Source organism: Pecten maximus, chromosome 1 (assembly GCF_902652985.1).
Source record: "Pecten maximus chromosome 1, xPecMax1.1, whole genome shotgun sequence".
Classification (NCBI taxonomy): domain Eukaryota; kingdom Metazoa; phylum Mollusca; class Bivalvia; order Pectinida; family Pectinidae; genus Pecten; species Pecten maximus.
Window position 1 is genome coordinate 10301998 of NC_047015.1, and position 14723 is coordinate 10316720.

At 37.4% G+C, this 14723-nt stretch overlaps 1 protein-coding gene across 2 annotated transcripts in view; it reads left to right on the plus strand.

The window, feature by feature from the left end:
- Window positions 1-14723, plus strand: part of LOC117324501 (cell division cycle and apoptosis regulator protein 1-like) — a 39844-nt gene that overhangs the window by 11548 nt on the left and 13573 nt on the right. For both annotated transcript variants that reach the window (XM_033880392.1, XM_033880402.1), the window contains exons 6-17: window positions 1884-2067; window positions 2849-3119; window positions 3299-3524; window positions 6349-6629; window positions 8732-8948; window positions 9742-9810; window positions 9955-10089; window positions 11322-11393; window positions 11764-11952; window positions 13613-13783; window positions 14100-14165; window positions 14430-14529. In XM_033880392.1, the coding sequence (XP_033736283.1) occupies window positions 1884-2067; window positions 2849-3119; window positions 3299-3524; window positions 6349-6629; window positions 8732-8948; window positions 9742-9810; window positions 9955-10089; window positions 11322-11393; window positions 11764-11952; window positions 13613-13783; window positions 14100-14165; window positions 14430-14529 (1981 nt within the window). The remainder of the gene's footprint in view (window positions 1-1883; window positions 2068-2848; window positions 3120-3298; window positions 3525-6348; window positions 6630-8731; window positions 8949-9741; window positions 9811-9954; window positions 10090-11321; window positions 11394-11763; window positions 11953-13612; window positions 13784-14099; window positions 14166-14429; window positions 14530-14723) is intronic.

Here is a 14723-nt window from a genome sequence, read left to right on the forward strand (position 1 = left end):
TATAGAGTCACTGTTCGCTGGTTCACACACAAAGTTGCCAAAATCACAGTGAATTTAAAATTACCAGCCACGAAACATCGCCGCGTCATGGCGATCGAGATCGACATCACTCTCATTGAACTATGAATGGAATTCCAATGACAGTCGTGACGTCATGCAGTGACGTAGTATTTTATAAAAAAAAAATTGACTTGACATTTAAAAGTACAGTGTGTTCTGTGAAATGATTAAATATGTCGAGGTGCAAATCAAATTATATGTGAAGTTGGGAAACTCATTTCAGCGTTGGCTTTCAGTATTGTTGATAGAACTTCTTTTTCTCGGATGTTGACAATTTGATCACGGCCACGTAAAAGTCGGTCAAGTTACGGTAATTTTTATCGGCGAATTGTTCATTCGTTCATCACTTAACCACAAAATGAATGAAATTTGTGTGCAAACAATGTTTGCCAAAAATAGGGTATGATCTTTCAGAATATCACAAGTATATTTAGTAAAAACGTCAAATAAAGAAATTAAAAAATTGAAGAAAATGGATGGCTGAGGGACACTTTCGCCAGAAATTCGGTAATGATATGAGAGAAAAAGACTCTTTCATTATGTGTGTATGTAGGATAGGGATATTCCACCCTCGGGATCACAAAATGTGGTAAAACCCTCGGCAAGCCTCGGGTTTCACCACATTTTGTGACCCCTCGGGTGGAATGTCCCTATCCTACATATACACATATGAAAGAGTCTTATAATCTTTACTTACCATGGCACTAAGATGTATGTGTATACACCCATCAAATTTGATGGAATTATTATGATATGACGTCTGTCCATCTGTCAAGGTGTAAAAGTTTAGGCTTTATAATAACAAATATCAAGTTGTGTTTAATGAGTTGGAGACTTAAGTCTTTTTGTAACACTGCTCGTGAAATTGACATCTATTGGGACTAAAATCACAGTTAGTGAAGTTGACATCTCTAAGGACTGGCAACACTGTTAATGCAATTGACATCACTAGGGACTGGCAACACTGTTAGTGAAATTGACATCACTAGGGACTGGCAACACTGTTAGTGAAATTGACATCACTAGGGACTGGCAACACTGTTAGTGAAATTGACATCACAATGGACTGGCAACACTGTTAGTGAAATTGACATTATTAAAGACTGGCAACACTGTTAGTGAAATTGACATCATTAAAGACTGGCAACACTGTTAGTGAAATTGACATCACTAGGGACTGGCAACACTGTTAGTGAAATTGACATCACTAGGGACTGGCAACACTGTTAATGAAACTGACATCACTAGGGACTGGCAACACTGTTAATGAAATTGACATCACTAGGGACTGGCAACACTGTTAGTGAAATTGACATCACTAGGGACTGGCAACACTGTTAGTGAAATTGACATCACTAGGGACTGGCAACACTGTTAGTGAAATTGACATCTCTAGGGACTGGCAACACTGTTATGAAATTGACATCTCTAGTGACTGGCAACACTGTTAGTGAAATTGACATCACTAGGGACTGGCAACACTGTAAGTGAAATTGACATCACTAGGGACTGGCAACACTGTTAGTGAAATTGACATCTCTAGGGACTGGCAACACTGTTAATGAAATTGACATCTCTAGTGACTGGCAACACTGTTAGTGAAATTGACATTATTAAAGACTGGCAACACTGTTAGATTGTTAGTTTACCAGGTATGTGATAGAGATTGTCTGTCCACATGAATTACTTTGTTGGACTGATTTCTGAACTTGAAAGATAGATTTTGTAATACCATGTAAAAATAATAAGCCTGTAATTTATGTGAAATGATTCTTCTGATGAGTGTAGTGATAGGATTAATAACTTTGATAATGTATTTGTAGGGACCACAACAAGCAGGGATGGGAGGTGGTTTTAACAAACCCTCCGGACCAATATCTATGGCTAATTCCATGATACAATCATTGGCAACCAACATGCCTCCATCGGGACCCATGAATCATGGAGGGAATCTGTCTCTCAATCAGCCTCTTCAGTCTCTGATGCAAACCCACCAGCCACCTCCAGGTACGTTCTACTCCAGATTCCAAAGTTACACCTTGACTTGTGTGATCCAATAGCTGTAATGTTGTCAGGCTGTTACATCTAATGTGTTGAGTACATCTACAGTTTAACAACAACCAATCATTGCCATGCTTCCAAATGGTGACACATGCACAAATGAAGTCTAGTTGCTGTAGGAGAACCAAAGGAAATTGGTGGTTGGGCTATTGTCGACTAGATGGGTACATTGTTATTTCTTATTTCTCTACACATGCTCATAACTTGTAACTAAAGTGAGTCATACCTACAATAGTTAGCTCACCTGCCAGGGCAAATGAGCTGATGCATATGGCCTAGAGTCCGTCGTCTGGCTTCAGGAAATTCATTTAAACAACTTCTTCTCAATAACCAAGAGGCCAAGAGACCTGCTATGTCATGTAGCATGTCTAGGTTGAAGGTTTATCAAGTTGTTGGTTGGGGTTGTTACGGAGGTGTTCATGTGGACAGGGCATGTTGCCATTAGAAGATTTTTTGTCAGAATTTAGTCATAACCTGTTGGGTTATAAAGGAGGTTGAAAAACTAGTCATGTATTGGAATAAAAAAGTTAAAGGATTTCAGTACCTGTGAGGGTATTTGTTATCCTTGGTTTTAATCCAGTATAAATGAGGAATGAGTAAAACCATGTTTGCCGTTATACCATTGTAGAAGGTTCACAACATTTTGAGACTCTATGATATATGTATATAATATGATAATACATTGAAGGTTAAATCTACAATTTAATAAAGAATTTGTAAATTGTAGGCCTAATGTCAGCCTCAGGAATGAGAGGCCCCATTTCCTCTGCACGGAGGAATGAACCTGCTCGATTTGAGAGGAATCGTGAGAGGAAAAGAGAGATGATGCAGGAGAAGCGGGAGCGACAGGAACGTCTACAAGTTGCTAGGAAACGATCACGTTCAAGGTCCCCTGTCGCCAAACGCAATGATTCCACACATCAGCGCAGTCCTGCCAGAAGGAGGCCCCGGATAGTACCAAGATATGTTGTCCAGGTCCCAAAGATCTCATTTGACATGTAGGTTACCTCCAGAATTCAACAGTTTACTTGTGCATTTCAAAAATAAAGTTTTCGAATTCTAGTATCATGGATTGTCACTGATGATCATCTCTGTTCATTATTAACTCTTCTTAATCTGACATGAATGACTAAATATACAATGACTATTTCTATCAAGAATCATGTAAATTTTTCAGGAAATTTGCCAATGTGATGTCATTGAAGGCACGCTACACAAACATGTATATTCCAAGCGACTTTTTCAACGCCAACTTTGCGTGGACAGATGCATTCCCAATTGTTCGACCATTCCAGCTTGGCAATCACTGTTCCTTTCACTTATTCCACAAGGATGTGGAGGGTGTGGAACCTACTACGGCTGTACTGGACCCCCCAGACAGTGACCATGCCTACAATGCTAAGGTAAGTACACTTCCACAAGGGGCCGCGGTGGCCAAGTGGTTAAGGTGTCCTCCACCTCTGGGTTGCAAGTTCGAAACCTACGTGGGGCAGTTGCCAGGTACTGACTTTAGGCCGGTGGTTTTTCTCCGGGTACTCCGGCTTTCCTCCAACTTTAAAACCTGGCACGTCCTTGAATGACCCTGGCTGTTAATAGGACGTTAAACAAAAACAAACCGAACCAAACCACTTCCACATCATATAGGAAAGGGCATTAAGTTAATGTTGAAATATTAAGTTTAGATTCAAGTTAAATTTTGAACAGCATCTTTTTTTAGATTGTCTCTTCAAAAAAAGGGAGAGACCTAATGTTGTCACCTTCTCATCGGCATTGTCATTGTCATTGTCATTGTCATTGTCATTGACGTTTGTTTTCCAATATTAACATTTTGGTGCAAGTGTTGAAAATCATATTGATATTTTGTATTAGGGTCCTTGCAGGGTTTTGGTGCAAGTGTTGAAAGGCATTAACACATCACTTTATAATTGTACATTTTTTTGCATTTTTGAAGATATCGGAGATTTTTCAGCTATTTATGTTTGATGTCAATTAAGGTTGAGTAACACAAATTGATTCTGTCAAGAACACAATATCAAGCTTATTCTATATGCAAAACAAAACCAATTGATATGAATTATTCATTGACTAACATTTGTGAGATGAGCTATGCTGCTCTACAACAGCTTTTGTTCATTTTGACTGCTGAAGTTTTTTACAACTATTTCTCCAATAGTACTGAATGGTTCTTTCTCAAATTTCACATGTAGGTTTCCTTTGCAGGGTGCGAAAAATATTTTTGAAAGCTCTCTCGTCCCTGAACTAGAATCACTTGTCCCTTTGACTTCTAATTTAAATTTTAAAAAGCACAAAAAACCTGTGTAAATATGTATTCAATGTTTTAATCATTATTAGTTGTAATTATACAATTTGAACTGCAGTTTTGTGAATATTTCATAAAAAGCAAGCCAGTATATCGTTCGCTTCACCATGGCCTAAACAGGAGCTAACAAGTCTGTTCTAATCAGTAAAACCTTTTTCCAGACTTCGTTTTAAATAAAGTTTAATAATGTATTCGCCTGTGATACTGTTTTATATCAGGTATTACAATACACAAAAACGAGATATAAAAATGTATAGAAGTGTGACACGCTAGTGTTCAAATATTGTCATTCCGAGTGCCGATAAGAATTGTCGGAATTCATATGAAACCAGGTCCGGATTTATTTCTGTCATTTACCTGTATTAGTCTCGCCCTTTTTGATTACATAAACGCATCAGTATCACGTAGACGTTTCTGCAGAGCAATCACAGAGAGAGGGCTCGATGGAACTTATAGTTTAAGTATGATTTAATCCTAATTTGTTTAGAAAATTATATAGACTGTGTGGTATAAATTCCAAAGATAATATCTATAAACATGATTTATTTACTCTTTTCTTTTGAAATTTACTCGTCACCAGGGACGAGTACACGACGACATTCACTCGTCTCCAGCCAAATTTACCTTGTTCAGGACGAGTGCTTTTTTTGCACCCTGCTTTGGTCCTTGACAGGTGGCCAACTATGATTTTGTTAGATGGATTTTGTAATCACCATTTCTGAGAAATTAATCAATAAATATTTCCAATATGTTGTCCGTAGGTTCTTCTTTGTCAAACTGAACAAGTAATAACTACAGTGAAGTTTCCCAAAGTTTCTTCTTCATCTTTTTGTTCCTGTCATGTTGTTCTTCCTAGTTCCTCATTTTCTTGTTCTAGATGTTCTTATTGTTTGTCTTCTTTCTGCTGTAAAGGTTTTTGACATTTTTTCTGGAAAAAAATAAGTATGATCTTCAACAATGAAGGATTATTAGTGATGACCTATAGATTTGCAAACAAGTTTTTGTTTTTCCGAAAACCATCCAAGATTGCTGCCGCTTTCTCTGATTAGCTTAAATATTTTGAGCATTATAATGAAAATTTGAAGTCTTTTAGAATAGTTTAAACAAAAAAAAGGACATTGTCCATTGGCTGCCCAATGAAGGCTTCTCATTGGTCGAAATTGAGATGTCCGATTTTAATGAAAATTGGTCTATATGTGTAGGTGTGGTATGAAATGATAAATTCAATGGTGAAATCCGTTTTGTGATTGGACAATCAAAAGGCTTTTTAAAATTTGAAATGTAAGAGTTTTGAGGGATGCTGAACATGGTGGCAACAGTTTTGAAAAGTTTGGTTGCCATGGTATTAAAATGATTGGTCAAAAGTGTAGATATTGTCATATTTTGATTCAATTTGGTATGTAGTTGATTCATGATACTACAAATACAGCTGTGACATGATTCACGTTTTATTGCCTGATGATCCCTTTGGATCCCTGTTCCTGTCCTGATGTTGGATTACATTTTGTTTCCCATAGTTTCAGAACCTGTTACAGAAGTAACTTTGAGACTTTTTGTTTCCATATTCATCAAATTTCATTGTCAAAAAAGAATAGTCAGTAGGATTGTAGATCAGGCAAAGCCTATCCAAGTTCTCTCCATAAGGTGATTAATGGTGCTCCCCTGATCTAAAGGTCCAGGTTCAATTGAGTGTAAAAAAATGAACGCCTAGTAAGGGAGAAGGGGAGACATCTTTTGTTTATGATAACAATCTCTGGTTGATATTAAGTGAATAATTTCAATTATTAGACAGTGTAGTTTTGATATAAGGTAGGTTGTAGATAAATATTTGGTGGTATCAGATTGATCCTCCCAACAGATACATGTTAAGCTGCATTACCATATATGTTTGATAATTTGTTTGCTAGGTAATGCTCCTTTCCTGTCCCTCTCTCGATGATCTATACCACAAGTCATGTGCCCTAGCTGAGGACTCACCAGATGCCCAAGAAGGATTTGTCCATCCAACCAGGCTGCTTAACTTCCTTGTAGGTCTGAAAGGGAAGAATGAGACGATGGCCATTGGGGGGCCTTGGTCTCCCTCTTTAGATGGTCCTAATCCAGGGGAAGACCCTGGAGTGCTGATCAAAACAGCCATTCGTACTACCAAGGCCCTGACTGGGATCGACCTGGCTGCCTGCACACAATGGTAAGGATCATAGATTTCTGCATATAAATCAGGAAGTGGAAGGGGTCCAGTACTCCGATTGTTGTACTGTAACAGTTAATGATAGGAATAATGAAAACTTCAGTGTTTGGTGCATTATAAGCTTGGAATTTTTGAATTGTTTATATGATGATAATATCATTATTGCAAGAATATCTACCTGAAAATTATTTGAATAAAATCAATAATTGTAAATTATCATTATATATAATATTATGTAAACTTTGTTAAGAAATATTCTGCTGTCTAAATTGAACTTAATTACTTCTACAGAAAGGTGACATTCATACAGTCATAGCTACATAACAGATGACATTTACAAAATTATATTGCACAACTGATGACATTCATACAGTCATAGCTACACAACTGATGGCATTCTTATAGTCATAACTATACAACTGATGACATTCATACAGTCATAGCTACATAACATATGACATTTACAAAGTTATAATTGCACAACTGATGACATTCATACAGTCATAGCTACACAACTGATGGCATTCATACAGTCATAGCTACATAACTGATGGCATTCATACGGTCATAGCTACACAACTGATGGCATTCTTATAGTCATAACTATACAACTGATGACATTCATACAGTCATTACTACCAGTACACAATAGATGACATTCACAAAGTTGTATTGCTCAACTGATGACATTCATACAGTCATAACTACACAACAGATGACATTCATGCAGTCATAACTACCATGCCAGTACAAGCACAACATATGAAATTTACACAATGAAAATTACACAACAGATGACATTTACAAAGTTATATTTACACAACTGATGACATTCATATAGTCATAACTACACAACTGATGGCATACAAACAGTTGTAACTACACAACTGATGACATTCATACAATCATAACTACACAACTGGTGGCATTCATGCAGTCATTACAACCAGTATACAACAGGTTACATTCACACAGTCATAACTTGTACTAGTACAAAACAGGTGACATTCATTATCATAACTACCGGTTTATTTACAACAGATGACATTCACACGATCATAACTACTGGTATATTTACAAAAAATAACATTTATACGATTAAAATTACACAACAAATGACATTTACACGGTCAATTAAAATTACACAACAAATGACATTTACACGGTCAATTAAAATTACACAACAGGTGACATTTACACGGTCAATTAAAATTACACAACAAATGACATTTACACGGTCAATTAAAGTTACACAACAGGTGACATTTATGCAGTCCATACCTGATAACATTTGAGATATAACACAAAATTTAATAGGTTAAACAATATCATTTGATACCATAATACTATAACCATGGTAGTTCCTTCTCTAAGTTGGTATATGAAGCCTGGATAGTCATTGTTAATGTCATTATCACCATCATGAATTTGGCTATTGTTCTATGTAGCAAACATCAGTGTGACAATGAAACATCCATGTAAGCCGGCCCCAATGTTACTAATATCAATCATTTATGACCACATTTCCACAATTTTTGTCTTTATATCATGATTTAACTGTCACAAATATCTGTTTAACAATTGAATTTTTTGTAGAGGTTTGATATTATAATAACAATTTGATATAGTTTGAGAAATGCTTTGAAAATGATACCATTTTGGTATAGATAAGCTGGATTGACCAGTACATTGTCTTTGATTTGTTTCCAGTTGTTTACCGTTTCTATATGGGTAGGTTTAAGTAAAATCTAAAAATACATGTATACTAAAAATAACTATATTCATTATAGACCTGTAAGATTGAGAATATGAATGGTTTACAATGTTTATACAAATCAAGGCAATGTTTGTCAACAACATTAAGGAAATAGAAAATTTATACATAATTTATATCAAACAAATCATTTCCTAGTGGTAAGTAGTTTTCAACAGGCATGTAGGGACTACAAAGGTAGGAAGATATAATGAAATTGACTATAAAGATTGTAGTGATATATTGATGTATGTATAAGTATGTTGATGCATGATGACCAATGGCCTGTTGACATGGTTTGTTGTACAACTTTTCACAATGGTCTGTTTCCACCCCACCCCTTCTACAGGTATCGATTTGTCGAGATGCAGTACCTGCGGCCAGAGGAGACCCACAAGGGGAAACACGTGGCGGCCCGGGTAGAAACCACCGTCATTTTCTTTCCCGATGTGTGGAGCTGTACCCCAACCCGCCTCGAGTGGGCCACTTTGCAGGCCTCCTACAAAAAACAACTTCAGAAGAAGTTGTCGACGGTTTCCAGTTCCGACAAGGACGACAACTCACAGGCACCCACCATTATATATATTTTTTATTTATTTTTTTCTCAAGTTATAGGTGTAACGTATGTACAGTGTGGGCCCTTGTGGCCTGCTACAGTACACACAGGCCTGAGATGTACCCATACAGCCATGGGACAACAGATACATTTAATCTCTAATAGTTCATGGTCACTGTAGTAACCCCACAGGTAGGAGCAGACTGCAGATGACCTTTGACCCCGCCGACCCTGTAACCCTTGACCTTGCTGACCCTGTAACATTCTGTTTATCCATGTAACACTGTCCTCTGACTAGCTTGTCTTCTGTGCTTCTTTTGATGATTGAGTGTGATCAGGTCACATATTTCAAATTTTGATACATTTCAAATAACTAGCACATGTGAAAGATCAATTACATCAAAGTATAGAACCAGATGTGGTAGTGTATATTCAATCATCTTTCAGGCTTCTGTCCAGAAAAAGAGTCATAATATTTGCTGCAGCTCCTTACCAATATGGACTATTTAAATGTTTCAGTTGCCTCGTATCAATAAGAAGCAGATACCAAAATCTCTGTTGTTGAAATGAAAATCACAGCAGACTGTCTTCACAATCAATCATTATCAACAAAGCTTTAGTGTTTAAATCAGGAAGCTGACACTTGTTGTAAGTAACAGGCATGTCAGGTGAATGACTATGCTGTGATTTTCAGAAGGAATTCCCCCAATCCACATAGGAATTTCTTTGGAATGGCCTTGCAAGTCCAAACAATTCATAGTACAGGAGGATCTCAAATGCTAATACTAATTTCATAATTGTAGGAAGAAGAAAACTCTGAAGAAAATAGTGAGCCAACGCATTTCTCTGAACTGGATCCTAAGACAATGAAGGTAAGGGTGTTTCTGTAGGTTATGACACAGTCTAAAAGTACCAGTTAATAACTGGGACTGACTTGTCCTAACGCAACAAGTAGGGTAACATATTATAAATCTAAAGATTCTTTTAAAATATTGTCAATATTTCTTTTGTTGTAGATTGTTGACCTGAGGAAAGAGCTTGAAAGTCGTACTCTTAGCTCCAAAGGACTCAAATCTCAACTCATTGCTCGCCTCACAAAGGCCATTAAATCTGAGCAGGAGAAAGAGGAGACACAGGAAAATATGGAAGTGGTAAGTCTTGTTTACACAGGAACACATGGAAGTGGTAAGTCTTATTTACATAGGACAGGAGATACAGGAACACATGGAAGTGGTAAGTCTTGTCTACATAGGACAGGGGACACAGGACTGTATGGAAGTGGTAAGTCTTGTCTACATAGGACAGGAGACACAGGAACACAAGGAAGTGGTAAGTCTTGTTTACACAGGACAGGAGACACAGGAACACATGGAAGTGGTAAGTCTTATTTACACAGGACAGGAGACACAGGAACACATGGAAGTGGTAAGTCTTGTCTACATAGGACAGGAGACACAGGACTGTATGGAAGTGGTAAGTCTTATTTACATAGGACAGGAGACACAGGACTGTATGGAAGTGGTAAGTCTTGTTTACACAGGAACACATGGAAGTGGTAAGTCTTGTTTACACAGGAACACATGGAAGTGGTAAGTCTTGTTTACACAGGAACACATGGAAGTGGTAAGTCTTGTTTACACAGGACAGGAGATACAGGAACACATGGAAGTGGTAAGTCTTGTTTACACAGGACAGGAGACACAGGAACACATGGAAATGGTAAGTCTTGTCTACATAGGACAGGAGACACAGGACTGTATGGAAGTGGTAAGACTTATTTACATAGGACAGGAGATACAGGAACACATGGAAGTGGTAAGTCTTATTTACACAGGAACACAAGGAAGTGGTAAGTCTTGTTTACATAGGACAGGAGACACAGGACTGTATGGAATTGGTAAGTCTTGTTTACACAGGAACACAAGGAAGTGGTAAGTCTTGTTTACATAGGACAGGAGACACAGGACTGTATGGAAGTGGTAAGTCTTGTCTACATAGGACAGGAGACACAGGAACACATGGAAGTGGTAAGTCTTGTTTACACAGGACAGGAGACACAGGACTATGTGGAAGGGGTAAGTCTTATTTACATAGGACAGGAGATACAGGAACACATGGAAGGGGTAAGTCTTGTTTACACAGGAACACATGGAAGTGGTAAGTCTTGTCTACATAGGACAGGAGACACAGAATTGGGAACTCGGTACCTAATGGAAGTGAAAAATCTTGTTTGGTTTAAGCTTCATTTCTTTCCTTGATACTGATCATGGAATTTAAATGAAAAATGAGAAAAAGAATTCAGAAACAGTTACAGACACTTATATTGTTGCACAGGCATTTGGAATTAACATTAAATTATCACTTTGGTAATATTAATGTTTAGGAGGAAGAGGCACCAGAGGACCAAAAAAAATCACAGGAGCCAGAGGAGAAGACTGACGAGAAGAAAAAGGAGGTAAAGTATAAAGGAAACTTAAATTAAGGCTATCAGGTTCTGTATATACTAAATTATACTAATTGACTAAGTGTATGTTTGTAATAAAGAAAGACACTTAAGGCTATCAGGGTCTGTACTAATTGGCTTGTGTATGTTTGTAATAAAGAAACAAGGTGAGATTGTTGAAGTCATTGATACAGTGTATAGGAATCTGTGTGTATGAGATTGGTATTAGTTTATGGTATCATGATCATGTAATATTGTTGGTAATTCCTGAACAATGTATTAAAATCTGTGAAAATGATATGATATGAGTCTACATAGAATGAATATGAAAGAATATCTGTTGTCTTCACATTTACTAGAGCATTTGTGTTGGAATTTCTAGGAGGAAGAGGAGAAGAAAAAGGAACGAGAGAAAGTGTCATTGGAGAGAAAGTATGTCCTTCCTGATGATCCTGCTATCATTGTGCACCCCAATCCCACAGCCAAGAGTGGCAAGTTTGACTGTGCTGTTATGTCTCTTAGTGTCCTTCTGGACTACCGGCCTGAGGACAACAAAGAACACTCCTTCGAGGTCTGTAATCTGTCCTTATGTTAGGAATCATTCTTAGAGAAATAAAAAAACATTTTGAATTGACAATACTTACTGAGAGATGAGATATTTTATTTTACGTAGCCTAGGTCAGGGTTGCATCTGATTTTAAGCTCACCTGGACCTGACCTTATGTGATGGCACAGCATCCGTTGTCCTTCAACATTTGCTTCAAATCGCTACTAGTCACAAAGTTCTTCCTTTGAATCGCTACTACTAATAAAGTTATGAATGGATTTGAACCCAATTTGGTCAGAAACCTCCTTGGGGAAGGGGAACAGATTTTGCGTAAATGGTGACTCTGACCCAGAAGGGGCCAAAGGGGCGGGGCCCAATAGGGGAAATTGAGGTAATTTCTTTACATCGCTACTAGTCATAAAGTTATGAATGGATTGAACCCAATTTAGTCAGAAACATCCTTGGGGGAAGCGAAACAGATTTTGCATTAATGATGACTTTGACCCCCAAGGGACCAGAGGGACGGGCCGGGGCTCAATGGGGAATAGAGGCTGGAAATAAAGTTATGAATGGATTTGAACCCCATTCGGTCAGAAACCTTCTTGGGGAAGGAGAACATATTCTGCATAAACGGTGATGCTGACCCCCCAGGTGCCAGAGGGGTGGGGCCCTATAGGGGAATTAGAGGTCATTTCTTTGAATCGCTACTACATGTAGTCATTAAGTTATTGAGATATTTGAACCCAATTCGATAAGAACTATCCTTGGGGGAAGGGGAACAAATTTTGCATAAATGGTGATGGGGCCCATTAGGGGAAATCAAGAGTAATTTCTTCAAATCTCTACTAGTCATAAAGTTTTGAATGGATTTGAACCAAATTTGGTCAAAAATATTCATAGGGGAATGGAACAGGTTTTGCATAAATGGTGACACAGACCCCCTGGGGCCAGAGGGCATGGCCAAATAGGGGAAATAGATGTAAGTCTTTTAAATTGCTACTAATCATAAAGTACTGAATTGATTTCAACCAAATATGGTAAGAAATATCCTTGATGGTAGGGGAACAGATTTTGCATAAATGATGACTGGCCCCCTAAGGGGCCAGAGCGGTTAGGCCCAATAGGGGAAATTGAGGTAAATCCTTTAAATTCCTATTAGTCCTAAATTACCATATTTTGATGAAACTTAATCTGAAGCATTATTGGGTTAAGGAGATCTAATGTAGTGTAAATTTAGGGTATGGGTCCCTTCCCCTCTGGGAAATGTTGCAAAGTAGAAAAAAGACGAACAAACAAACTTTAAACCATAGTTGGAAGATGCAGCAAAAAAGGTAGAAAAATGATTGTAATGTTGTCCCATTCAGAAGATCAATAACATTTGAACATAATTTATAGTCAATACCCCTACAATATATTGTTAACTCTAACAATTAACTTAAGTTATCAGATGTTACTTCTAATTGTATGACACAGGGACGAAATATTTTTAGTTTACATGTGATAAACTAGAGGTTGAGAAATTTACCAGTTTATTAGAAAGAATTCATATATCATTGAGATCTTTATCTGTTAACATCTGACAACAGATGCCTGCTGACTAATTTGTTGAATATTTGATACCAAATGATTGGCTGTGACATCAGTAAGTTTCCCGGACCTCAACACATTTATATTTGTATTCTAGGTGTCCATTTTTGCGGAACTCTTTAATGAGATGTTGATGCGTGACTTCGGGTTTGAGATTTACAAAGTACTAGTGAAGGCACCAGAGAAAAAGGAAGAGGAGAAGAAAGACAAGAAGAAGGAGGAAGAGAAAAAAGACAAAGACAAGAAATCAGATGATAAATCTTCCAAGGTATACACATTTTTAAATTTAGTTATCCATCTGTTACAGAACAGAAACTAATAGGAAAATCAGGATTTTCTACTATAGATTTTAGTGATTGATTTCCTTAACCTAGTAGAAAGTCATGGAAGAAATAACTAAGGTAAATCTCTAAATTCCTTCTTTGAGCCTATGGTTAAGAATTTATGATAGATGTAAAATTCAGGATGCACCGTCAATGCACATTGATAGCAGCACCCTCTTGGTACTGAGAGGCACAATCCTGTACTATAACATGTTACTATAATGGTGTGGTAATGTACATGTAACTTCCCCACCTTAACAGGATGGTAGCAGCAGTAGCAAGAAGAAAAAGACTGATGAAAAGGATCGCAAGGACAGTGAAAAAAAGGTAAAACAGTTTACTTATATTTATTTTTCAATCTGGGATTATTTACTTTTCCATCTGGGATCTCTTGTTAGTTCAGGGAATATGTAATTTGCTGTGTTTAATCTCATGTGTATCCAGTTGGTTGGACATGACACCTGTTGGCATATACCTTTTAAGGGAGCTGAGGATGAGATAAATAAAAAAAAAAAAACATATAAATAAAGTAACAATGGCCGTACTTAGAGTATCCTTTAAGGGATTTACTTTGAACTTTATTGTATACAGGACAAAGACAGGAAAAAGGATGATGACAAGAAAAGTGATGGTGAGAAAAAAGAGGAAAGAGCTGACGAAAATGATGGGGAAGAGGAAAGCGATGACAAAGGTACAACACCTGAGATACATCTCACTAAAAGTTGTCTTTCGGCTGTCTTAGTGTTTCTTGATAGATCTCATACTGATTGTTGTCTTTCGGCTGTCTTCGTGTTCCTCGATAGATCTCATACTGACTGTTGTCTTTCGGCTGTCTTAGTGTTCCTCGATAGATCTCATACTGACTGTTGTCTTTCGGCTGTCTTC